Raw genomic sequence first — 27,820 nt, 5'->3', positions numbered from 1 at the left:
CCTTATATGTCTGAGACTTTTGTTTGTGCCATAGTTTTTTGTCATTACACTCGGCAAAACATAATCTTCAAATGACCATGCGAAAGACAGGAGTATTAACCCAAAATAAGGGATATATCCTAACAAACTCTCCTCACCAGTAATTTATTTTGCTATTTAATTTATATTTATTTTTTTGGCTTCAGTACCATATCAAAGTTCTTAACAATTGACCTACTCATCTATTTCAAGGTTGAGAGAATGTTATATAACTTTAACATTAGCACTCTGTGGACAGTATTCTGGGTACATAAAAATCTCTTTCAATAAACACAGAGGAAACAAAAGTAGAATTATGGTGGAGCTCATTACAAAAGGGTTTGCTTCCTTTTCCTGATGAACGTGAACTAACTGTTTTCATTTTATCTCTGCCTTCGTAATGTCATGTGTCCATTACCAAGTAACGTATGCAAGCACATTTGAACAGAAACTTGTGCAAGTTTACTCCTGAAAGTCTCACAGGCAAGCTAATTTCAGGAACTTGCTGCAAGTGCCTGTAGAAGTGTTCACAGTAGAGTTGCATTGTGAGATAGACAAGAGTAAGTTTACATTTTTGTTCTTAAAAACCAGAGGGGCCACCATCGTTGTTGCATTGTAGTTATTATTGAAGAAAAATTGCAATGAAAAACAGAAAGTTAAGAAAAAAGAAATGTTTGGCTGAAGAAACATATACAGAAAATAAGAGAGAGGCAGCCACTCACCCATAGAAGATTGAACCATGAGAACTTTAACATCTAAGAGAAAACAGCAATCGCACTAACATTTGAGCATTGCTCTTCTTCAAAAAAAAAAAAAAAAAAAAAAAAAAAAAAACACACACACACACACACACACACACACACACACACACACACACACGCGCGCGTGCGGCAACAGCTCGAAAGCTAATGTGCGTGTTGTTTTCTGTTATGTGTTATTGTGCTCCACGCATCAGTCTGCTGTAGGTGAGTGCCTTTCCCTTATTTTACGTACCACTCCATCCAGGAATTTTCATTATTGAAATAGATACAGAGGCATACATACTTATGTTATCGAGAAACACTGTTCAGTGAACTAAAATCAGGGGACTTCACTTACACTGAAAACTTGCTGATGAAGTTGTATGCAGGTTTCAAAAATATCTTTTTCTATTGTAGGCCTACAATTAAATATTTGACAATGTGGAAAGAAATTGCATTTCAATTATCTTCAATTTTTGAAAACAGTATTTATTACTGTTATTAGAAAGGTAGTGCTTATATGTTTATGCTAACATTTAAAAAATTAGGTAAAATTTAAAGACACCTTGACTGACATTCTACTTCCCTTTCTTGTGAAACAAAGTAAGCCATCAGTTCATGCAATTGATTACAATGTTTAGAAATTGAAATTGTACTTTTGTTACATCTGTTTTTCTGTACTCTGTTTCAACAATGACATTTTTGTACTGATATTGAACGCACCAAACTTCTGCAAGTTTGAGTAAAATTTCCAGCAACTGACAAATTCGTCAAGGTCTTGCAACAAGACGCAACAAACTGCATCCACTAACTTGTGGAAGCTACTTCTGGAAATTGACAAAACTGGGGAACTTGACTTGCTGAGAGTTTTTCCACATCAAACTCCGAATCTGAAATTTTATGGAAATTTACTTGCTGTAGTAGAGTCACATCTTAAAGAGTGAGGCAAAAGAACACACACAGAATAGAAATCTGTGTCATCCTTCATTTTAGGTGACAGCATCTATTTAATATAGTAATTCATATTGATATGAATATTGCTGTGTTAGAGGCATGAAAATAAAGGTAGTTTGAAGATGACCAAGAGTTACCTATCAACTCATTCTGTGGTCTCCACCATTCACGATCTTTTATTTGAAGTCTGCAGCACAGGAACCTTCGTGGTATTCCTCTGGATACTGATCCACATAGACATCCTAGGTAATTATCATGCTGATATATTAGCTATGGAAGCCTTTAAAATTGACATATTGCCAATATAAATCCCAGAAACTAACTTATGGGTGAGTCTCACATTCTATATCTTACAAAAGTGGGAGGAAAAGTTGATCAACTTCTGACCTATCCCACTCTGCATGGTAAGAACTACCATTTAGAATTCAAGGATGTAACTTTGCCCCTGTCAAAGAGAAGCTGCAGCCTTTCAGCATATTTGTATTAGTCATCTTTCAGTAACACTACACAATATCCTTGAAGCTAAAGCATGTCCACCGAGCGGGGTGGCGCAGTGGTTAGACACTGGACTCGCATTCGGGAGGACGACGGTTCAATCCCGCGTCCGGCCATCCTGATTTAGGTTTGCCGTGATTTCCCTAAATCACTCCAGGCAAATGCCGGGATGGTTCCTCTGAAAGGGCACGGCCGCCTTCCTTCCCCATCCTTCCCTAATCCGATGAGACTGATGACCACGCTGTCTGGTCTCCTTCCCCAAACCAACCAACCAACCTAAAGCATGTCTGGATGCACTTGATCTGTGGTATAGATTACATATTGGTTAGACATGGAATAGATTACATATTAATTAGTCACTACTATGGTTCTAGTTGACAATGCAATGAAAGCAGGCCATGGTCTTAATTATCCTAATGAAAAGTAGGTAATACCACTTGATTTAAAACACACCTTTATTGTGTTACCCCCTCCCGGTGCAGGGGGGGGGGAGGGGGGGTGGGAGGTCATGGGTTGTACCTTCCATCCCCACTCTTATTCTTGAGGAACCTTTACCTGCACACTTCCTCCCACAACTGTACTCCTTCATTTTCTTTTATTGATTTGCCCAGTTCACTGTTATGCGCAAATCATTTCTTGTGAAGCTCATTGCTTGTGAGGGTAAACGAGCTAGGAACCATGCTGTTGAGTCTCTTGAAAACCCCATTCATTATTGCTGTGAAGCCAGCAGCATGGTCTTTCATGCTGGTTTGGCAGAGTTTTTATACTTTTATTGCTATATTACTGTAAAAAAAATTTTCTATGTTCACATGTTTCAAGAACACTTTATAATTAATTCAGTCTAGTAAGTTAACAAGAAAAGTATAGGCATGTTTTTTCTCATGTCAAGAAAGTCATTTTTGATGAGTTTTTAATGTTGTGCCCTTTTGTGTGTGTGTGTGTGTGTGTGTGTGTGTGTGTGTGTGTGTGACAACTTATGTATGGTAAACTGTAATATGTATTATATTAATTCTGATTAGATTGTTGAATGAAAATTTTGTTTTAAAATTTTATAAATGATATGAACAAAAATTCCATTGTAATAAATTCACTCATTAGAGAATCTTGTTACTGTGTTAATAGGAAAGAAAACACTATGGCTATCATGAAATTGGAATTGTTTTTCTCAGTCGACTAAAACTGTTATAGTATTCCAGATTCTCGCACTGGATCTCGGACTCCCCAAAAATTGGTATTTCAAATATAAAACAACAATCAGATACAAATTCAATTTGTTTTTCGTCAGAGCTGGAGATTACTTACTATGGGGAAAAAAGAGAATACAAGACATATGACAGTTTAAGAATTTAAGTCGCCCTAAATTCAGGGTTAGAAAATATGCAACAGAACAGGGGAGGAGGGAAAATCAACAGTGAAATGATAAAAAACAGGTGTAAATAAAAAAACTTCTAAAGTTGGAAGAGAGCAGTAACATAAAAGATGAGGAAATGACATATTAAAAAAGGAGACTCAAATGAGTACAAAGTGATATGGACATGAGGGGAGGAGGGGGGGGGGGAGGAATCAAGAAGCAAGAAAAGAAAGATGAGAGAAACTACAAAGATATTTCTCTCTCCTCAGCCGCACAAAGGGTGGGCCCCTCTCAGTCTGTGGTAAGGGTGGCTTGTCCCTCTCTCCCAAGCCTTTCACTCTATTTCTCTCTGAGGAAGGACTAGCAGTTCTGAAATCTAGGAATGTTTTTGTCAGTTCTAAATATATGTACTTGCACTCCTGAATGTAAATATTGATTAGCCACTCTGTCTTGTAATTTTACGGAGTATGAAAAGAAAAGAAAAAATTTAGAATGAAGGAAGAAATGAGCAAGATGTCAGGTTAATGGCTAAACGAAAATAAAATAAATGTGAAATGTGAAACTCTGGCAGAATAAGACTATGCCAGACTGAGACTCGAACTTGGGACCTCTGCCTTCGGGGGCAAGTGCACTACCAACTTAGCTACCCAAGCATGACACATGACCTGTCTCCACAGCTTCAATTCTGCCAGTACCTCATCTCCTACCTTCCAAACTTCACAGAAGCTCTTCTGCGAAATTTGCAGAACTAGGTCTCCTGGAAGGAAGGATATTGCGGAGACATGGCTTAGCCACAGCGTGGGGGATGTTTCCAGAATGAAATTGTCACTCTGCAGTGGAGTGTGTGATGATATTAAAATTCCTGGCAGATTAAAACTGTGTGCTGCACTGAGACTCAAACTCTGGACCTTTGCCTTTTGCGGCCATGTGCTCTACCACAGGTGAGAGGACGAGTCATGCTTGGGTAGCTCAGTCGGTAGAGCATTTACCTGTGAAAGGCAAAGGCCCACAGTTCGAGTCTGGGCCTGGCAGACAGTTTTAACCTGCCAGGAAGTTTCATATCAGTGCACACTCCGCTGCAGAGTGAAAATTTCATTCTGGAAATGAGAAGGGTAATAAGCACCTTTTAGGCCCAGGTAGATGACGGGAACTAGGTACATGCCATAGGCCAAGTTCCCACCAGCAAAGTTCTGTTGTTGACCACAAGGTGAAACACACACTATGTTTAACACTACTGTCCTGCAGTATGTGGTGTGACTGCATATTGTGTTTCCAGGACTGGCTGAAGATACACTCTGCTGCTTGGGGTGCCAAGTTAGGAGGGGTGCCAAAAGCATCATGGCTGTAATCTATCCATACAGGACATTTGACAATTAGTAGTGACCACTTGGTGTGCCCAGCTGCACTATGTTGTTGTTGTTGTTGGATCTGATACCAGAAAATTTCTTCTGAATGAGCTAATAGTGTAATGAGAAAAGCCTAGGCACTGACAAGACTAGTCATTTGTGTTGCAAATAAATGTTAGAACAGGTAAATGTACTCAAAGATCATGACTGTAGGGAAAAATCAAATACTATTGCCTGCTTGTCAGTCCAAAATGTACTGAAATATGAAGCTAGTATCAAGGAGATGGATATAATTATAAATTTCAAGGAAAGAGGCTGATACTCAGGAAAAAGACAGTGAATTTTATCTGTGTTACTGAAATAGTCATGCAGGAGGGCAGTAGTTGATCTTCGTGATAGGTTTAATTGTAAAATATATCATTTATGTGTTTAGACTTGAGAACAGACTGACAGTTACTAAACTCCAATGAAGCCCTTTTTAAGTAAGCAGTGGAAAAGTGTACATTAAAGAAACTATGCTGGTTTCCAAAGCTATGCATCTGATCTACTTGTCTTGCACTCATGGGTTTAAATAATTTGTGGTGAATATGAAACAAATTAATGTGAGGAGCAAGTTAAAAGCAGCGGCCATGTAGGTGCTTGTCACAGAAATGTTCCTTAGCAGGCTGGCCATCCACATGGGAGGAGACAGTGATGAGTAGCAAGATGTGGAATGAGAGTTTGTCACATATTTTAGATAAAGATAAGCTAGTGACACTATTGGGCAGTTATGCCAGATGATGTTCCAAATAAGAAAAAGATATGCTCAGTTTATGTTTGTGTGATTTGAGTGTAGCAACTGTAGGGCAGCTGGTAATTTTAAGTTAGCCTATTTTTGAAAGATGAGAGACTGCCTTTCTTCACTCTTTCTTGTGCTGCCCAATTTTGGGTCTTTCATAGTTACGACTTGTGTTCATCGTTTTTTCTTCATCTGACTTAATGACCGCTCCTTCCCAGGTTTTACACTTTACTGTTAGCATTTTACAGTTGATTTCCCTTTTTCTCACTAGAATTCTGAATGACTTTCATACTTGATTCCTGGAATAGTCTTGTTTACTCCCAACACCTTGCCCTTTCGGCTGATCTGCCAATCGACTAACACCCCTAAGAGGTTCTCCTCTTACTTAAAATCAGCAAGTGGTTCAAATTCATCTGTTCAGTCACTCAGTGTCCATAGTCCATACAGACACTGAAATGCAAGATAACATAGAAAAGGCCAAAATACTGAATTCAGTCTTCCAAAATTGCTTCACTGTGGAAGATTGTAACTATCCCTCTTTCAGTCATTGTACAAACACTGAAATGGCAGATATTGAGATAACCAATTGTGGAATTGAAAAGCAACTAAAATCACATTGTAATGGAAAGACATCAGGACCAGATGTAAATGTCGTGTGACTAGGACCTTCCATCGGGCAGACTATTCGCCGGGTGCAAGTCTTTCGATTTGACACCTCTTTGGCAACTTGCATGTCGATGGGGATGAAGTGATGATGATTAGGACAACACAACACCCAGTCCCTGAGTGGAGAAAATCTCCTACCCAGCCACGATCAGGACCAGATGAGATGCCTGTAATATTCTACAAAGATTATGTGAAAAAACTTGCTCGCCTTATAGTTTGCTGGTGCAACAAAGGGTATCTAGTGACTGGAAAGAAGCACAGGTCGTTCCCATTTTCAGGAGTTGTGGGACATTTGTCCCACGTAATTATAGATCTATATTGTTGAATTATGGAAAATGTTTTATGCTATAAAATTATGACTTTTTGGAGCACAGAAATCTCCTCTACAAAAATCAACATGGATTCCACTAACAGAGATCTTGTGGAACTTGGCTCACTCTGTTCTTCCATGAAGTCAGCAGTGCTGTAGACAGTGGTGCTCAGATTTAACGCCAGTTTCCTTGACTTCAGGAAGGCATTTGACACTGTTTTACAGTGGCATTTAGTGAAAAAATACGAACTTATCTAGTATCAGATCAGATTTGCAACTAGATTCGAGACTTCCTTGCAGATAGAACTTAACAAGTTGCTCTTAATGGAACAAAATTAACAGATGTAAAGATAACTTCAGGAGTAGCCCAAGGAAGAGTGATAGGACTGTTACTATTTACAATTCTATAAATGATCTAGTGGAAAATGTTGGGAGCTCTTTAAGACTGTTCGCAGATGATGCCATTTTTCTGTATTGAGGTAGCCACTCCAAAATACAGTATCTAGTTGCAAAATTACCTATGGAGGATTCACCAGTGGTGCAGGCTCTGGCATTTGACCATGAATGTAAATAAATGTTACAAGTTGTGCATACATAGGAAAAGAAATACAGTACTGTACAACTACACTGTTGACGACAAACGGCTGGGAACATTATCTATGGTAAACATTTGTTAGTAAGTATCCTAAGTGACCTTAAGTGAAATATCCACATAAAATATATAGTTGGAAAAGCGGATGTGAGAATGAGAGATTCATAGGAAGGATCTTAAGGATATGTAATTCATCCGTCAAGGAAGTGGTTTACAAGTCACTTGTTCGACCAGTTCTTGAGTGTTGTTCATCAATCTGGTACCCATATCAAGTAGGACTTTATATATGAGAGAGAGAAGATACAATGAAGAGCAGCACATTTCATCACGGGATTGCTTAGGTGGTGCAAGAGCATTACAGAGCTGCTCAGCGAACTCCAGTGGCAGACACATCAAGATGTTGTGCATCAGGGAGGTGTTTATTATTGAAATTTTGAGTGAGCACTTTCTAGCAAGAATCAGACAACATACTATTTTCTCACATATACATTTCACAAAATGAGTGCAGTGAAAATTTGAGAAATTAGAGCTAATGCAGAGCCTTACTGACAACTTGCCCATTTAGGATCAAAGAAATGTTAATACAAAAACAGTGTTTTGAGATAATTCGGTTTAAAGGTTTTGTCCAAAAAACTGAGTACTTTCTGATAGTTTTTCACAAACCTTTCTATGGCAAATAAAAAGTATACTTCATTGACTGTTGTTTTCTACTAGGTGTTACATATTTTAGTTACTCAATGGACACTAATGAAATATTTAATGAAATTATGCATGCAGTTACGTTTCTCTGATCCTTAACTTAATGGCTGCTGCTGTATAACGTATGAACGTCAAAACAATAATATGCAGCTTTAAGCGATATTATCATATTAAAGATTACTGCAGTTGTGTTAATAATGTCTTTATAAATACAGATTACACGGAACAAGCTATGGGAATGTGTGTCAGTGCCTTCAATGAGTACTATAAGCACGATAACTGTTTCCCAGGAAGTTTATCATCAGTCTTTGATGGAGAATACATAAAAGCCATTATTATTTTCACTTTGCATTATTTGTCTGCATTATCATTGAACTTACAATAAATAATTTACAGGTAACAATAATGTTCTTGTTTCCTAATATTCACATAACAAACATAAGAAAAATCATTTTAACAAAACACAGTGCTCCCACACACCTGTTTTTCTGTTCATGGATTACTGTTTCAAAAATAATACAACACAGACATTTACATGAGCCAAAATTAGTGGTTTACATGAAATAGCTAAGGTGATGAGCTAGCAACAATAATAAAGGAGATAAAACCAGAAAATAAACAAGACCTCTATTCCTGTGATTCTTCCATGTTTTCCTCATTTTCTAAACCGTTAGCAGCATTGAGTCCTTGATACAATGTGTGATACCTAGGAGGTATAATATCCTTATTACATAAATCTATAAGATCTTTTTTTCTTTTCTTTACTTATGCAGAGAGGACTCTCATATGCTGGGCACAGAGTATTGTCTTCAGGTCCTAAATTCGAAGAATTTCGTAGGCTTGAAAGTCACGCTCATCTTAGGAATACTTGAAAAACATCATATCAGACTGATCTTTCCTATATTGCATTCAAACAATCTTAAGCCATTTCACAGATTCTTCATTCTCAGCAGTTTTCCTGTTCCGAATTATTTTCTTCTGAAGATGGTTGAAATATAAAATTTGAGTGTTATCCATTCCTGTCACTTTGTAACTTATTGGAAGTCATTCTTACAATTGTATACCAGTTAGTGGGATCAGAAACATCCACATGTTTACTTTTTCTTTCGATGCTCGCATGCACTGCGTCTACTTCCATTTGTGAATGTACAGGCTCAAAAAAGCATTGGTCGATAGTTGGAATGTCCAGTGCATTCACTGCATGCAAATACATTGTGCTCATGTTGGCATTCTTGTTCTGGCCCCCACATGTATCAGTAAACAAGGTTATTGATTTTCCTTGTGCATGAGTTTCCAAAAAATCCCACGGACATGAAGCGACCTCTATGGACCCCCTTTTTGCTGTTGTCTCGTCCCACATGTAGCAATCGGTTTTGTTTTCTCCTACACTAAGAATTGTGAGATTGTACATGGAGAGCCTTCTTTTATAGAATAATGCCTTTGCATTCACTTTAGGGCAGTAAAGCACAGTTTGTAAGTCAAATTCAGCTAGCAAAGATTCGCCCTTTCTTGTACTTTCTTTCTTATGTTCTTAAATTCCCTTGCCATTTCTTTCCTTTTCAGATGGTCTTCCTGTTCCCTTTTAAAATCTTTGTCTTCCTTTTTTTCAGCCGAAAGGTGTGAAAACTTTAAACATTTGTCACACATATCTTTTCGTGGCCTGTGGAATTTAAGATTAAATTCCTTTGTGAGTATCTCCCTATATAGCCATAATTTCTCGACTATCTTTCCTTCCTCATAGCATTGTTTCCGAGATAACTTATACATTACCTTAATACACATATCAGCTGGTAAATATACTGCTGTACACTCTTTCCTCTTGTAATGAGAAGGAAATGTAGACAAACTCTTAATGTGTTTCCTTATAACCTCTTTACTTTCTTTGGATCACTTTATACCTGGCTCATGATGTCCTCTTTGCTCTTTCTCAATTACATGATGTTAATCTCTTTTCTTTAACAGTATTTCTTACAAAGGTTTCAGAAATGTCAAATGTCTTGAGAAAAAACTGCATACTCACTTGAATTTTATCAGATCCCTTTATTAGATAGAATTTCTTGGTCCTCTTCCTTCGTGAGTTATCCGATTTTGTCCTCACACTTTGTTTCTCTTCTTCTTCCACTAACTTATTTAGGTACTGCCTTTGTAACTCAACTGACCCAAGATCCCAGTAGGCTCTATGTATATTCTGTCTTGCTCAGTAAACTTACTTGTGCACTGTCACGGACATTTAGAGCAATATTTTGGCTTCACATTTCTTGCAGGAACTTTGGAATTCTGGGTAGAAATATATGCCCTACCATGCTGTCGATTGATTTTTCTTTGATTTCTTTTCCATTACTCTTTAAATGCTACCCTTTTTCATTTTCTTGTTTTGTTACTACTCTCAGTATCAGCATTGTCACCTGCAATTTCCCCTTCCTGATGGTGATGATTTACTTGTGCACTAGTTGCATACTCAGCAGTTTTTATGTCATTCTTTACATGGGACATTCCATGTTCAATACTGCTGTCTGTAACAATAACATGACAGGTATTCAGAGGAAGAGAAAAGAAAATTAACTGGAACTGCTATAGTGTACAGTAATTGTTTGGCTACTCACGAGAATCTGTAGTGTTGTCCGGTTCATAGGAAGGATCATCATCTGTATCTGAACCAATGAATGTCCTGACCATCTCCACATCACGTTCTTCCTCAGCTATGAATATAAACAATAATAATGACAACAGCTGTAATAATAATAATAATAATTATTATTATTATTATTGTAGTACTTCCTACTGAAATATATACAAGAAGAACCAGGTTCTAATACTTATAAGATTCCATTAAATTCGGTTCCATCTCCAGGCACATTTGAACCATCCTTCTTCCTTTGGACTCCATAGCGCTGCTGTCCTCCCCTGGTAGCTGAGTGGTCAGGATGACAGAATGTCAATCCTAAGGACCCAGGTTCGATGCCCAGCTGGATTGGAGATTTTCTCCGCTCAGGGACTAGGTGTTGTGTTGTCCTAATCATCATCATTTCATTCCCATCGATGCGCAGGTCACCCAAGTGGCGTCAACTCGAAGGACCTGTACCCAGCGAATGGTCTACCCGACGGGAGGCCCTAGCCACACTACATTTACATAGCGCTCCTACTTGATAGTAAACCCATTCACAACTGAAACAATATTTATCTTCCTTGCCAGGAAGTAGTATTTCATTGTTGTCACAGAGCGACGGCGACAATGCTTCTAAAGAAAAGTAGTGGGAAAAGCAGCTTCTAACAGTTCTGTTAGGATCAGAGAAACGTAAGAGCTGTTTGTTTCACAAATTAACACTGCATCCAGTGGTCTAAAATCATATCAGCTCTTCTGTCTGTCTGATTCTTACTATTTTTCATAAAATGTAGATACGTTGATGACTAAAACGGAAACCACATAAGATAGAGTTACGCTTGTTTGATCGTAACGTAGGTCTTGATTTCGTGTACCTTGTGGTACTAACAACTCAAAAGTGGCAAAAATATAGTTATGTCTGTCTGATCCTAAATGGGCGAACTGTTCTTCCCGTGTGGAACGGGGAAATGGGGGGGGGGGGGGGGGTGCAGTCAGTGGAACTAGAAGTACCCTCTGTCACACACCTACCTGTCACTTACGGAGTATTGATGTAGACATAGGTGTAGGTGTAAGTGTAGATGCTGAAGAAGGAACTTCTGGTTTGGAAAGCCAGTGTTTCTGTCACGTTTCTGTATGTCTACTGCTATAAAAGATTTTTGTCTCCCTCCCTCCCTCCCCCTCCCCCTCTCCCTCTCCCTCTCCCTCTCCCTCTCCCTCTCCCTCTCCCTCTCCCTCTCCCTCTCCCTCTCCCTCTCCCTCTCCCTCTCCCTCTCCCTCTCCCTCTCCCTCTCCCTCTCCCTCTCCCTCTCCCTCTCCCTCTCCCTCTCCCTCTCCCTCTCCCTCTCCCTCTCCCTCTCCCTCTCCCTCTCCCTCTCCCTCTCTCTCTCCCCCTCCCTCCCCCCCCACATCTCCCCCTCTCTCTCTCCCGCCCCCCCCCCCCCCCCCGAAAAAAAAAAGAAAGTAGCAGATGAAATAAAGTTCTAAATTTATGTTTGAAAACTTAAAATTATTTCATTTGTCATTTTACACAGAGATAATTAAGCAGTTTTGTGTTTTATTGCTAGGCAGTGTTGAATATGAAGCATTATGGCGGAGCAAATGCAAGACAGAGTGATATTTTTGGTGCTCAAGATGCTGTCGTGAAGATCACGAAGAGAATCTTCAAAGTAAGTTAAAGTTGACATTTTAGTATGCAAAAACATGACCAGAGTGAGACAAATACTTGGATATTTTTTGCAGTGTTATTTTACTGGTGTGGAAAAAATGCCAGAAGAGAGGAAATACTGCAGTATGGGTGAGGTTGATTGTGTGTGCTACAGCCCAGCACCAGAATTACTACTTATTGTGTGTGTGTGTGTGTGTGTGTGTGTGTGTGTAAAAAGGAAGTTTAAGGAGGAAAAGAAAATATTTTAGGTGACACTGTAGTCTAATTTGAATAAAATGTTTACCCAATTTTTATTGTTTACAAAGGTACAGCTGTTAAAATGTAACCCCAACAAATGCTGATACAAAATGTTAAGCAAAGGCAAATGATGTAGTTCAAAGTTAATTTTCATGAATTCCACCTCAGACTTCAGTGTAGTTTAAAATTCTGTTGACAACACCACAGGAAGCTCTTCATCGCTTTCTTTTGAGGGCAGCAATCTTCATAATCTGATTGATCAGTATGTCTTTTGTGTTAATTTTTTTGTAGACTTGGCCATTTGACCATTACCACTAACAAAGTGTGAAAGGGGTCAGGTCGTCGGATCTTGGTGGCGAAGAAACATCATTTCTGCTGATCCCTTTAATACCATTTACTGGTGAAGCCACTTCACTTGTAACTGACATCAGTGATCTGATGAAAGCTCACGTGCCTTTGTGGAGACACATTTTTGGGAATACTTCTTTGTAAGCATGTTCTGTGATGTGATAGACAATCAGTTGATTCGGACTATTGTGTTAATGCATCGTCTTATAGGTCCCCATTACCCAGATTTTCCTGAAAACAAGCTTCCCGCACTGCTGGAAGTAGTTCCTTTGGCTACAATGATCGGTACGTTCTTGCAGCATGATGGGGCCCCTGCTCATTCTAGTCACCAGACGCCATATAATTTAATGTAAAATTCCTTCTTAGATAGATTTCCGGAGGAAATGGTCATATTTCTTTGGCACTAAAGTCCCCAGACCTTACCCCTGCAGATTTTTGCCTGTGGGATGGTTGAAAGGTGACATTTAAAAAGTAAATACAAGAGATGAACTGAGAGTTTGGATTAAGAATAGCTCTGCCTCATGAAAGAATGCCAAGTGAGCCTCACAAGGGCCATATGTGGTACAATAGGAAGTATCTCTGACTCGCAACTGCAGTCTTCTGGTTGTTCTTCACTGTGATACTAGGTGGCAAAGTTAAGTCTGATGGGGAGCTAAGACTTCCTACTATTCAATCTTGCTCATCTTATTATTTCAGCATACTTGCTAACCCCTTGTGATTGAACTTTATTTCTTGAAGTACCACAATTACTGCTGGAAGTTAAGAGTGCAAATCCAGCGTCCAATTCTCAGAATAAATACAATGCTTCTGACAATCAACGTGTTGATACTGTACTCTTGTTTACATTAATTATGTGATACAAGAGAGATTTATCATTTGGAACATCACAATGATATTGACAAGGACAAAGACCAAAAACTGTCTGTCTTATTTAAGTTTCCAATGGAGTCCATGTATATCCAGTTTTCTTTTGTCCCTGCGACATCATAGGCATCGTCATGGCCACTCTCCCTGTATGGTGTGCATTGTATCTTCAAGGCAAGAATCAACAACATAGAATAAACCACTTGACCAGCAGGCACTGAATGTGGTACAATGTTTATCATCGTCCTGGCTTGCAGTTACAGGACTCGCATTCGGGAGGACGACGGTTCAATCCTGCGTCCGGCCATCCTGATTTAGGTTTTTCGTGATTTCCCTAAATCACTCCAGGCAAATGCTGGGATGGTTCCTTTGAAAGGGCATGGCCGACTTCCTTCCCTAATCCGATGAGACTGATGACATCGCTGTCTGGTCTCCTTCCCCAAAACAACCCCAACCCATCCATTTCATGATACACTATGTGATCAAAAGTGTCTGGACACCTGACTGAAAATGACTTATAAGTTCGTGGTGCCCGTCCATCGGTAATGCTAGAATTCAATATGGTGTTGGCCCCTTAGCCTTGATGACAGCTTACACTCTCGCAGGCATACGTTCAGTCAGGTGCTGGAAGGATTCTTGGGGAATGGCTACCCATTCTTCACGGGGTGCTGAGGAGAGGTATCATTGTCAGTCGGTGAGTCCTGGCACAAAGTCAGCATTCCAAAACATCCCAAAAGTGTTCTGTATGATTCATGTCAGGCCTCTGTGCAGACCATTCCATTACAGGGATGTTTTTGTTGTGCAACCACTCTGCCACAGGCTGTGCATTATGAACACTTGCTCAATTGCCATCCCAGAATTGCTCTTCAACAGTGGGAAGCAAGAAGGTGCTTAAATCACAAATATAGGTCTGTGCTGTGATAGTGCCACACAAAACAACAAGGGGTGCAAGCCCCCTCCATGAAAAACACCACCACTCCGTGACACCACCACCTCCAAATTTTACTGTTGACACACGCTCAGGTGACATTCGCCATACCCACAGCCTGCCATCAGATCACCACATTGTGTACCGTGATTCATCACTCCACAAGTTTTTTACGTGTTCAATCATCCAATGTTTACACTCCTTACACCAAGCGAGGTGTCGTTTGGCATTTACTGGCGTGATGTGTGGCCTATGAGCAGCCGCTTGACCATGAAATCAAAGTTTTGTCACCTCCTCCTCTCATAGTACTTGCAGTGGATTCTGATGCAGTTTGGAATTCCTGTGTGATGGTCTGGATAGATGTCTGCCTATTACACATTATGACCCTCTTCAACTGTCGACTGTCTCTGTCAGTCAACAGATGAGGCTGGTCTGTGTGCTTTTGTGCTGTACGTGTCTCTTCAAGTTTTCACGTCACTATCATATCGGAAACAGTGGATGTAGAGATGTTTAGGAGCGTGGAAATCTCGCTTACAGACGTATGACACAAGTGACACCCAATCATCTGACCACATTTGAAGTCCGTGAGTTCTGCAGGGTGCCCCACTCTGCTCTCTCATGATGTCTAATGACTACTGAGGTCGCTGATACAGAGTACCTGGCAGTATGTGGCAGCACAATGCACCTAATATGAAAAAACATATGTTTTTGGGGGTGTCCTGATACTTTTGATCAAAGTGTAGATGCACATAAGTAAAACACATACCCAAACAGTATATTAACTAATTCATTACAAAAATTAACTTTTTATAATGGCAATCACCATTCATTGGCTCAAAAAAAAGCTTATGTAACACATCACTTCACCAAGGTGATACATTACACTCACAACCCACAGTGGGGTGCAGAGTGTAGAATTAGATGTAGAACCAGTGTAGAATTAGATGTAGAACCAATGCTGAATGGTCTGATCCACAGTATGATGAACAATTTTATGGCCTGTACTTCTATAAAGGGAATCATACCCTTTATTGATATCTTCTATGCTACAGGAGAGGGACACCTCAGGAGATAATTGCAAAGTGCACCCCCTCCCCTCCTCTGTGACCTATGGCCACCTCCCACATCTGTACCATTGTCACTAGTCACCATGTTGCCATAGCACCTTTCAGTGGACATACCTTACATACCTTACATTATAGCAGTGCTATTGAAGAACTGTAATCGTATGAAGGCTAGTGTACTTTGCTAAATGTGGTGATATTTTAAATGAGGCAATAATAAACAAGTTATTTTTATGTAGGATGAGGAAGATCATTGATAAGTGACTCTTCCCAAACAGTGACGAAATCTTCTCGAGTAATCAGCCAAGTGCTGGTGTCGTCCCGTGGCAGCGTTTTGTACCCATCATCTTCAAGATAAACAGTTTCCCACACTGCATCAGTATCTCATGTTATTGTCACATGCAGTATGGCCAGTGTAATCTAAGCCACTTAACTTTATGAATTCAAGAATTTAGATTAAACAATGTGGTATGGTTGGTAGGGGTTTGCTCTCACTCACTTCCAAAGAAATTAATAACTAGTCAGATGGTTGATATTATAGGCCAAGAAACATATCTGATTCTGTAAAACCAATTTATCAACAAAGTTGCTGTAGTCCTGGATGCATGGTAAAGACCATCAATTTGTTGAAAGAAAGGCACAGTATTTAGATAGATCATCATCTTTTGGTATAGAAGGCTTTTGTTAGCATGTTAACATATTCTAGTTAGTCGACTGTTAACAGCATCACCATCATCATCATCATCATCAATAATGTCAGTGTCATTTCTGAGACAGTCTTGAAAAATTAGAAGAATGTTCTAGCACATTGTATCATTATACTGAAAATGTGAACACTCGTTTCTTTTTCTTTGAGAATTCTTATATTAACAGCTTTTATAAGCTAGTATAAGGGAATCAACATCTTCTCTCAGTATGTTGCTTGTAGGATTTATGTATATATATGTATGTTGGTGTGTCTAGTAACAATGCACAGAAAGTGAATCTTTCACAATCAGTAACTTTAAGTGTGTTTGTCAAAATTGTATTGATTGTCTTGGCTTAATAATCATGAAAGAATGTTGTATACATGGAAGCGATCTGGAGGCACAGGAAGTTTACAGATAGATTATATAACAGTAAGACAGAGGTTTCATAACCAGATTTAAATGAAAGACATTTCCAGGGGCAGATTGGGACTCTCACCATAATTTATTGTTTATGTACTGTAGATTAAAACTGAAGAATTTGCAAAAAGATAGTAAATGAAGGAGATGGGATCTGCACAAGTTGAAAGAGTCAGATTGTTGAGAGTTTAAAGGGAAACATTAGGCAATGATTGCAGCAGGCGAAAGAAATATGGACAAGGCAAATGAGTAGCTTTGATAGATGAAGGCAGCAGAGGATCAAATAGATAGAAATACAAGGCTTAGTAGAAATTCTTGGATGTCACAGGAGGTGTTGAATTTAATTGATGAGGAAAAATGCAGCAAACAAAGCAGGCAAAAGAGACTACAAATGTCGTAAAAATGATATTGACAGGAAGTGCAAAATGGCTAAACAGGAATGACTAGAGGACAAAAGTAAGGATATAGAAGCGTATATGATTAGCGAAAGATAGATACTGCCTATGTGAAAATTGAAAAGGCCTTTGGAGAAAAGAGAAACAACTATATGAATATCGAGAGTCCATATGGAAAACCGTAACAAGTAAAGAAGGGAAAGGTGAAAGGTGGAAGGAGTGTACAGAGGGGCTACACAAAAGAAATAGCTTGAAGGCAGTATTATAGAAAGGGAAAAGGTTGTAGGTGAAGATGAGATAGAAGATACGAAACTTTGAGAAGAATTTGACAGAGCACTGAAAAACTTAAAGTGAAACAAGGCCCCCTGGAATAAACAGCATCCCTTCAGGAGTGCTGATATCCTTGGAAGAGCCAGCATGACAAAACTGTTCAACCTTGTGTGCAAGATACAAGAGGGGGAATACCCCCAGACTTAAAGAATGTAATAATTCCATTTCCAAAGAAACCAAATGTTGATATGGGTGAATATTACCAAAATATCAGTTTCATATTGTCATGATTGCAAAATGCTGATGCAGATTATTTACAGAATAATGGGAGAACTGGTAGAAGCCGACATTGGGAAAGATCAGTTTGGGTTCCAGAGAAGTGTTGAAACATGCAAGGCAATACTGATCCTATAACTTTACTTAGAAGATAGGTTAAAGAAATGAAAACTTACATTTATAACTTTTGTAGACTTAGAGAAACTTCTTGACAATGTTGACTAAAATACATGCATTGAAATTATGAAGGCAGCAGAGATAAAGTACAGGAAGTGAGAGGTGGTGTACAACTTATACAGAAACCAGATTGCAGTATATGTGTGGAAGACATTAAAGGGAAGCAATGTTGGAGATGAGAATGAAACAAGGCTGTAGACTATCCATGATATTATTCAGTCTCTACATTGAACAAGCAGTAAAGGAAGCCAAAGAAACAAATTGGGGGAAGGAATTAAAAGTTCAGGGAGCAGAAATAAAATCTTTCAGGTTTCTCGATGGCATTTTAATTCTTTCAGAGACAGCGAAGGACTTGGAAGTGCAATAGAAGGGAATGGACATTCTTGAAAGCAGAGTATAAGATGAACATCAACACAAGCGAAACAAGGGAAATGGAAAGTAGTCAAATTAAATCAGGTGGGTGGTGCTGAGGGAATTATATTAGGAAATTAGACATTAAGAGGAGTAGATTAGTTTTGCTATTTGTGCAGTAAAGTAAAATGATGGCTGAAGTAGAGAGGATATGAAATGTAGATTGACAATGGCAAGCAAAGTGTTCCTGAAGCAGAGAAATTGTTAACGTGGAATATAAATTTAAGTGTTAGGCAGTCCTTTCTGATGAATTTGTCTGGAGTGTATCCTTGTACAGAAGTGAAATGTGCACAGTAAGCTATTCAGCCAAGAATAGAAGAGAAGCTTTTGAAATGTTGTGCTATGGAGGAATGCTGAAGATTAGACTGGTAGGTCAAATAACTAGTGAGGAGGCACTGAATGAATAGACTTCTGGAGAGAAGGAATTTGTGGCATAACTTCTAAAAGAAGGGATTTGTTGATAGAACACATTCTGAGAAATCAAGGAATTGTCAGTTTAGTGTTGTAGGGAAGTGTGGTGATGAGGGAGACCAAAAGACAAGTATGGTAATCAGGATCAAATGGATGTGGGGTACAGTAGTTATTTGGAAATGGAGAGGCTTGCACAGGATACAGTAGCACAGAGAGTTGCATCAACCCGTCTTCAGATGAAGAGTGCATCATCATCATCATCATCTTTGTATAAAATCAAATCGTTACATTTTATTAAATTAAAATTGGAAATGCAAAGTAACAGCCTGTGAATATAAACTGTTAATGACAGTGTTTTCCAGTATGTGCCTGTGGTTCATTGTCAGTGCTTCTCATGACTGTAGAATGTGCTTCTTATATTCAGTGTGTAGTACATACAGGTAATAGGCAACAGTAATTCAGGACTCACAAAGTATTGAAATGTTTCTTAGTTTTCAAGTAACTGCTGCTGCTTGTATGGTATAGACTTCCAGTTTTCAGTGCAGTGTAGATTAATGTGAAAGTGAGTTCTAAAGAAATGAAAGGGGGGGGGGGGGGGGGGAAGAAATTTAACTGACAGTTTTGTTTCGAAGGATAGAATTTTTGGTTAGCTTAAGAGAAGTGACATACATGAAGATTCTACATTGCAGTTATTTGAAATGATAAATGTAAATACACAACTTACATTTTGAAACAGGGTTTTGTTTCTTAAGCAAAAAGTCGTGGAGCTGTTATTGTATTGCCTTCCAAATTAATTGGCTAATTTTCCCAAGGTTTCCAAAGGGAACTACTATATTATATGAGTGCAGTATTTGGGAAAGGTTTAATTTTTTTTGTGTATATTTATAAAATATTTTGTTGTAAATCACATGAAATTTTAGTGCCCTTCTGTTTTCATATGGATTTCCCACCTGTTCACAAATCTATAGAAAGCATTAACGAATAACCACATTCAGTGTTCAATTACTTAACTTTATTTAAGGTGTCATCTGCAGTATGTGTGTTGCCAAATCAAACAAAAGAAGAGTCGGAGAATGAATGTGTAACATAAATGTGTCCAGATGTGTACTGGTGATAGGATACAGCAAGTGTCCCATTGGAGATCTTTATCACACGTGAAGCTCCTCTGCTTCTTTACGGTGAAATTGAGTGGCAATGTAGAGTCTGATTGGGAGCTATGGCTACCTATTATTCAGTCCAGCTCACCTTGTTACTGCTGCACACTTGCCAATATCTTCTGATCAAACTTTGTTTCTCGAAGTGCTGCAATTACTGCAGGAAGTTAGAATACAATATCCAGTTCTTGAAATAAATACAATACTTCTCACAAACAACATATCGTATATTGTACTCTCGTTTACAGTGACCACACATTTCAAAATTACTCCCTTATTTGGAACATCACAAATACATTGATAAGGATTGCATCAAAAAATGGAGTGTCTTATTTAACTGATTATGGTTGAGTAACTAGATAACAAGTTTTCTCTTGTCCCTTGTACGTCCTAGGCATTGCTACAGATGCCCTGCCTCCATGGCTCGCAGCATATCTCCAAGACAGGGCCCGACGCCATCGAATAAACCACTCAACCAGCAGGTGCCACGAACGTGGTAAGGGATCTATTGTCGTTACAGCTTGCAGATATGTTGCGTCCATTCCATAATGCATGTACTTAAATAAAACATACCAAAACGTAGGTTATACTAATTCATTACCAAAATAAACTTTTTATAGTGGTGATCATCATTTGTAGTTTCGGTAAATGCTTCTGGAATACGTCAATTCACCAAACTGATATGTTAGACTACAGATTCCTCCTCTAATGCGAATGATGATGTCACTACTGTGAAACACCAACAAACAACAAACATTCAAAGTTTGAAGCCAAATTAAACCTTCTTAACTAAAAGTATCAATCCACATTTATTACATGTGGAATGCATCTCAGTGAATTATAAACTGTTAATCATAGGCATGTATTTGCCTTAACTGCACTTTAAGTTTCTTAACACTTTGATTAGGCAGTTGTTCTTTTGCTATGGATATGGAACCTTGGGTAAGCAATATTGATCATTGAACCATTTTAAAATATTTCTTCATTTTGTCACATGAATTATTCATTTCTAGGACCTACAATCCAGTAGCCATTTAGTCTAATAATCCAAATTTCATGTAATCTGATACATTTCTTCCAGAATTCAGGCTTGTATAGCCCAGCTCATACCCTTTTGTAAAACACTGGATGTGTGCTACACTTTTGGCAAGAGCGTGAATACGGGTTATAATAACAGATATAAGAAGGGTTGATAAAGAGGGAGGATAGCCAAGGTACTTTAGGAGGAGAAGAAAGAAAGGAAAAGAGAGACTAAGGATGTTAGAAAGTAAGAAAGAAAGAAGATAGATACCAAAGACTGATACCCATTCCCCCTCCCCATCCAAGGGATCCCACCCTAGGAGGTTCTTCACCTAAGGGTTGGAGACTGAAGATGTTTGTCAGTTCAGCAGAACAAGCTCCAACGGCTTCTCCTCACCAGGCCTCGAAAAGTGGTTCTAACACATTTCCATTGATGACAAGTTGAGGGAGTAGCAACAGGACACAGTAGTCACCTTTTCCTTCGTAAACTCCTCATTTAAATTAAACCAGTTCCATGGACTTAATCACACAAACCTACCACAGAAAATAAGTATAAACCTAACCTTATCACTTACAGAGATTCCTCTGAGAGGAATATATCAAACTCTACAAAACTTGGAAAGGTAAACTGGGATATTGCCCAGTGTAATTGTTAAAGAGAATGCATCATCTCTTGTTATGAAACCACTTTCCTAGTCAGACATTTTCGGCTTCTCTAAAACTGCCACCAAACCAAAAGAAGAATCAGTTTTGAACAATTTACAACCCTTTGTTGTCAGGCATTGTGTTATCAATTACCCATCTTTCCAACCCTGGAGAATAGCATACAAAGCTCTGACACTTGCCTCTTTCTTGTGTCATCTTTAAATTAGCATATGGAACAGATTAACAGACTCGAGTAAATTCATCTACTTTGCTGCTTTGGAGATACCTCAAAATGGTACCAACCTATGTACTAACCATCAAGATACACATCTTTCTGCAGAAAGATTATCTTAATGCCGTCTTTTAATTTTCCACAGAGATAGTCTCCCTACTTGTGTATCCTCCTTTTTCTATCAGATATAGATTATACTGTTCCTCTAGTTCCACCTATCCTGTTAATATTATTTACAATTGTACTTTCCCATCATGTACATACATATCAAGATAACCTACTCCAACGATAGTCCATATTCATACCTCGTCTTTATTCTGTCTTGTGTGCTGTATTTATTTTACTCCTCTGCAAATAATCACTCACTGCTGTAACTCTGAATGCCCTATAAGACGGTCCAACAATTGTACCTGGATGTTAGCCTGTAATGTTCACACTTAATACCTAAGGATATATACCTCCTGATTCCATCTGTCAAAAGTGATGAATCTAATATCCAGCACGACTTGGAAAAAGGGGGAAGGGGGGTCGGGTGGGGGGAGGTGGGACCTGATCTAGGTTCTGCACTGTGCTTTCTGGCTAATGTCTGATAATTTCTATTGTTTGGCACATGCTAATGCAACACTGTCAGTCATGTAGTATAGTACAATTACAATGAATTGCAGTTCTAAAAAGATAGGGAAAGAAGTAAGAGCCTGCTACATAGAAATATGGAGCTGAAGAAATATGACAGACATCTTGATGCCTAGTGAGCACCAGTTCACTAAATCTATACTGAATGTAAATTCATCTGAGGAGGACACATATATTTTGATCATGTTTATATTATAATTGGTCAGTGGGGTTATAAGTTCATGGATAAACCCTAATTCACACTGCTATAAAATACTATTCTCCAACCTACATATGTATCTTTCATATTCCCATTCGATGGATATTTCCTTCTTGTCAGTGATCATAAAATTCTCAGATGCTACCGTAACTTCTCCTGCTATCCTTTTTAATTTGTTCAGTACATCAGCTGACACTGGACAAAAATCCTGCCTGACACGACTCTCAGTAATGAAGCTTGAACTTTTCTGAATACCATTTCTCACAGTAAATAAAATGAACAAACAATACAGCTATATCATCTCATACATAAAAGAATAAGATAATGAAATCACACACACAAATAAATGCTATTCTAAACTTTTGTTAAACTGGAAGTTTCTGAAGTGTTGCGCCTGGTAACAGAAGAGAGAGACTGCATTAGTGATGCTTGATGGTGCTTGTATCCAAATTACTATATACTCATCCAGGATTAAGAGTCTAAATTACTCTTTAAATCTACTCCACAACTACTATTATAGTGCTGTGGGTTAACAAGCTCAAATGCCAATTTTTCCTTGAGTACTAGGAGACCAGTACTTCTTTGTAAACTTGTGCTGAAAATCGAGCCAGGACAAATCCTTCAACAAGAGCAGTTCCCCACTCCAATGAGTAACTTTCTAAATAACTTAATGGGAATTTGTTGTATCATCACATCGCTTGGGTTAAGATTTAGTAATACTCAAATTTGGGACAAACTTCCCCAGGCAGATGAAATTTAGGGAATTGTTTGGTTAAAGTATTTCAGTCCTGAGACTGGTTTGATGCAGCTCTATCCTGTGCAAGCTTCTTCATCTCCCAGTACCTACTGCAGCCTACATCCTTCTGAATCTGCTTAGTGTATTCATCTCTTGGTCTCCCTCTACGATTTTTACCCTCCACGCTGCCCTCCAGTACTAAATTGGTGATCCCTCGATGTCTCAGACCATGTCCTACCAACCGATCCCTTCTTCTAGTCAAGTTGTGTCACAAACTCCACTTCTCCCCAATTCTATTCAATACCTCTTCATTAGTTATGTGATCTATCTATCTAATCTTCAGCATTCTTCTTTAGCACCACATGTTGAAAGCTTCTATTCTCTTCTTGTCTAAACTATTTACCGTCCATGTTTCACTTCCATACATGGCTACACTCCATACAAATACTTTCAGAAACAACTTCCTGACACTTAAATCTATACTCGATGTTAACAAATTTCTCTTCTTCAGAAACACTTTCCTTGCCATTGCCAATCTACATTTTACATCTCTACTTCAACCATCATCAGTTATTTTGCTTCCCAAATAGCCAAACTCCTTTACTACTTTAAGCATCTCATTTCCTAATCTAATTCCCTCAGCATCACCCGACTTAATTCTACTATATTCCATTATCCTTGTTTTGCTTTTGTTGATGTTCATCTTATACCCTCCTTTCAAGACACTGTCCATTCCGTTCAACTGCTCTTCCAAGTCCTTTGCTGTTTCTGACAGAATTACAATGTCATCGGTGAACCTCAAAGTTTTTATTTCTTCTCCATGGATTTTAATACCTACTCCGAACTTTTCTTTTGTTTCCTTTACTGCTTGCTCAATATACAGATTGAATAGCATCGGGGAGAGGCTACAACCCTGTCTCACTCCCTTCTCAACCACTGCTTCCCTTTCATGTCCCTCGACTCTTATAACTGCCATCTGCTTTCTGTACCAATTGTAAATAGCCTTTCGCTCCCTGCCACCTTCAGAATTTGAAAGAGAGTATTCCAGTCAACATTGCCAAAAGCTTTCTCTAAGTCTACAAATGCTAGAAACGTAGGTTTGCCTTTCCTTAATCTTTCTTCTAAGATAAGTCGTAGGGTCAGTATTGCCTCACGTGTTCCAACATTTCTACAGAATCCAAACTGATCTTCCCCGATGTTGGCTTCTACCAGTTTTTCCATTCGTCTGTAAAGAATTCGCGTTAGTATTTTGCAACTGTGACTTATTAAACTGATAGTTCGGTAATTTTCACATCTGTCAACACTGCTTTCTTTGGGATTGGAATTATTATATTCTTCTTGAAGTCTGAGGGAATTTCACCTGTCTCATACATCTTGCTCACCAGATGGTAGAGTTTTGTCAGGACTGGCTCTCCCAAGGCTGTCAGTAGTTCTAATGGAATGTTGTCTACTCCCGGGGCTTTGTTTCGACTTAGGTCTTTCGGTGCTCTGTCAGACTCTTCACGCAGTATCGCATCTCCCATTTCGTCTTCATCTACATCCTCTTCCATTTCCATAATATTGTCCTCAAGCACATCACTCTTGTATAGCCCCTCTATATACTCCTTCCACCTTTCTGCTTTCCCTTCTTTGCTTAGAACTGGGTTTCCATCTGAGCTCTTGATATTCATGCAAGTGGTTCTCTTTTATCTAAAGGTCTCTTTAATTTTCCTGTAGGCAGTATCTATGTTACCCCTCATGAGATAAGCCTCTACATCCTTACATTTGTCCTCTAGCCATCCCTGCTTAGCCATTTTGCACTTCCTGTCGATCTCATTTTTGAGACGTTTGTATTCCGTTTTGCCTGCTTCATTTACTGCATTTTTGTATTTTCTCCTTTCATCAATTAAATTCAGTATTTCTTCGGTTACCCAAGGATTTCTACTAGCCCTCGTCTTTTTACCTAGTTGATCGTATGCTGCCTTCACTACTTCGTCCCTCAGAGCTACCCATTCTTCTTCTACTGTATTTCTTTCCCCCATTCCTGTCAATTGTTCCCTTATGCTCTCCCTGAAACTTTGTACAGCCTCTGGTTCTTTCAGTTTATTCAGGTCCCATCTCCTTAAATTCCCACCTTTTTGCAGTTTCTTCAGTTTTAACCTACAGTTCATAACCAATAGATTGTGGTCAAGAGTCCACATCTGCCCCTAGAAATGTCTTACAATTTAAAATCTGGTTCCTAAATCTCTGTCTTACTATTATAGATACCTTTTAGTATCTCCAGGGTTCTTCCATGTATACAACCTTCTTTCATGATTCTTGAACCAAGTGTTAGCTAGTATTAAGTTATGCTCTGTGCAAAATTCTATCAGGTGGCTTCCTCTTGCATTTCTTAGCCCCAATCCATATTCACCTACTACGTTTCCTTCTCTTCCTTTTCCTACTGTCGAATTCCAGTCACCCATGACTATTAAATTTTCGTCTCCTTTCACTACCTGAATAATTTATTTTATCTCATCATACATTTCATAAATTTCTTCATCTGCAGAGCTAGTTGGCTTATAAACTTGTACTACTGTAGTAGGCGTAGGCTTCGTGTCTATCTTGGCAACAATAATGCGTTCACTATGCTGTTGTAGTAGCTTACCTGCACTCCTATTTTTTATTCATTATTAAACCTACTCCTGCATTACCCCTATTTGATTTTGTATGTATAACCCTTAGTCTTGTTAATTTATCCCAAATTTTCAGTTGCTTGCGTCCTGTTCTAAAATTTTCAGTTGCTTGCGTCCTGTTCTATCCGTTTCTGCATTAGAAGTGTACCTACAGACAATGCTATCCTTTCTCATATGTTATTATCGACTAAGCCGACAATACGCTCCTTCAACCTAGGAAGTACAGAGCCTGAAATTATGGCCACATCTGAATCTTTGTTTTGTTCCAATACTTATAAGCCTACTTCAATGCCTGAGATTTAATCATGTATTGTGTTAGATTTCTGATCGGTTAATTTTTTAAATTCTTAAAGTTCTTGTCCACATCTTTCATTACAAACTAAGTTGCATTGTTTCAGTATTTCAGAACTTGCATTGTTTCAGTATTTCAGAACTTAGCTCCTCTGTTAAGGTGGAAAGCTCTGTAACCACAATATGTTACTTTGGATTTCTTGTTTTCCCTTCCACGACTTATTGATATGATGTTCAAGTTTGGTATTTATTTGCTCGAGTGTCATGTTTTTATTTCATATTTTAATTTGGTTTTAGTATTCTCTATATTAGCAGTTAATTCCTTTATGCCATTATCCAATTGTGCAATAAATGTTCTGAACCATATTAGCACGTCTGCATCCAGTCTCCTCATCACCACAGGTGTACACTGTCTGCAGTAACACAAATTAACTTCAACTTAATACTGTAACAAGGCAAGCTGTGTCTGCTGTGGTACACCGACAAACTCTTGTTGCATAACTATTTGCTGTGTACCCCACAAAATGAACACTACCACCAAAAACCTTTTTGCAACTAATTAACTTGATGTAGGCTCTTGGGATTAATACAGTCGAAGCCCTGTGTAATCATAATGGAAAATCTTCCAACTTGTGGACTAGTTAGTTTCTTCTCCATCGTAATTGTACTTGAAGGATTTAGTAATTGTCAAACTACTCAAACCTTTCAGAATTCTTATTTTGCAGTGCTCTTAATTGATTTTGCACTGCAGAATAATATTTGCTGTCGACCTTTGTTGCTACAGACAACAGATACCAACTCTACCAAATCTTCGAACCCAGAAATCACCAATTATCTTGAAAATTTCAGGTTTATTTTTACTATTCTTGTTCTTCAACAATTTTATATATTCCCAGTTCTACTTGTTCTGGTTATCACCAGTTGCCACATGCAGTGTTCCACTGTTTCTTTACCATGATATAACCTCTCATCAAACTTTGTTTCTCGAAGTGCTGCAGTTATAGCTGAAAGTTAAGAATCCAGTCCAACATGCAATTTTTGAAATAAATATGATGCTTCTCATAAACAAGGTATCATATATTGTACTATTGTTTGCACTGATCGTGCATTACGAAATTGATTCATTATTCGGAACATCACAGATATTTTGATAAGGACTTTATCCAAAGTTGGACTGTCTTATTTAACTGATTCCAATTGAATGGCTAGATAACAAAATTTCTCTTGTCCCTGTGACATCTTGGGCATTTTCATGGCTGCTCTTCCTCCATGGCTTGCACCATATCTCCAAGGCAAGACCCAATGACACAGAGCAAACCATCCAACCAGCATGTACCACGAACATGGTAAGGTGACTGTTGTTGTCCTGGCTTGCTGATATGCTGCATCCATCCATTCCATAATGATTATGCACAAATAAAACATGCAGCCAAACTGTACACTATACTAACTCATTACAGAAATAAACATGGCAAACATCTTGCAACAGTGCAGTAAATGCTTGTGTGACACATCACTTCAGCAAAGTGATATGTTACACTAACCAAGAGAC

At 38.6% G+C, this 27,820-nt stretch overlaps 1 protein-coding gene across 2 annotated transcripts in view; it reads left to right on the top strand.

The window, feature by feature from the left end:
* Window positions 1-27,820, top strand: part of LOC126198447 (vacuolar protein sorting-associated protein 45) — a 124,451-nt gene that overhangs the window by 78,836 nt on the left and 17,795 nt on the right. The window contains exons 10-11 of one of the 2 annotated variants that reach the window (XM_049934774.1): window positions 12,117-12,218; window positions 20,253-20,355. In XM_049934774.1, the coding sequence (XP_049790731.1) occupies window positions 12,117-12,218; window positions 20,253-20,324 (174 nt within the window). In that variant the 3' untranslated portion in view covers window positions 20,325-20,355. Of the gene's footprint in view, window positions 1-12,116; window positions 12,219-20,252; window positions 20,356-27,820 lie in introns of those variants that run through there. The other variant, XM_049934773.1, reaches the window with a different exon arrangement.

This window comes from Schistocerca nitens, chromosome 8 (assembly GCF_023898315.1).
Source record: "Schistocerca nitens isolate TAMUIC-IGC-003100 chromosome 8, iqSchNite1.1, whole genome shotgun sequence".
NCBI lineage: Eukaryota > Metazoa > Arthropoda > Insecta > Orthoptera > Acrididae > Schistocerca > Schistocerca nitens.
This window is presented reverse-complemented; position numbering and strand designations above follow the sequence as displayed.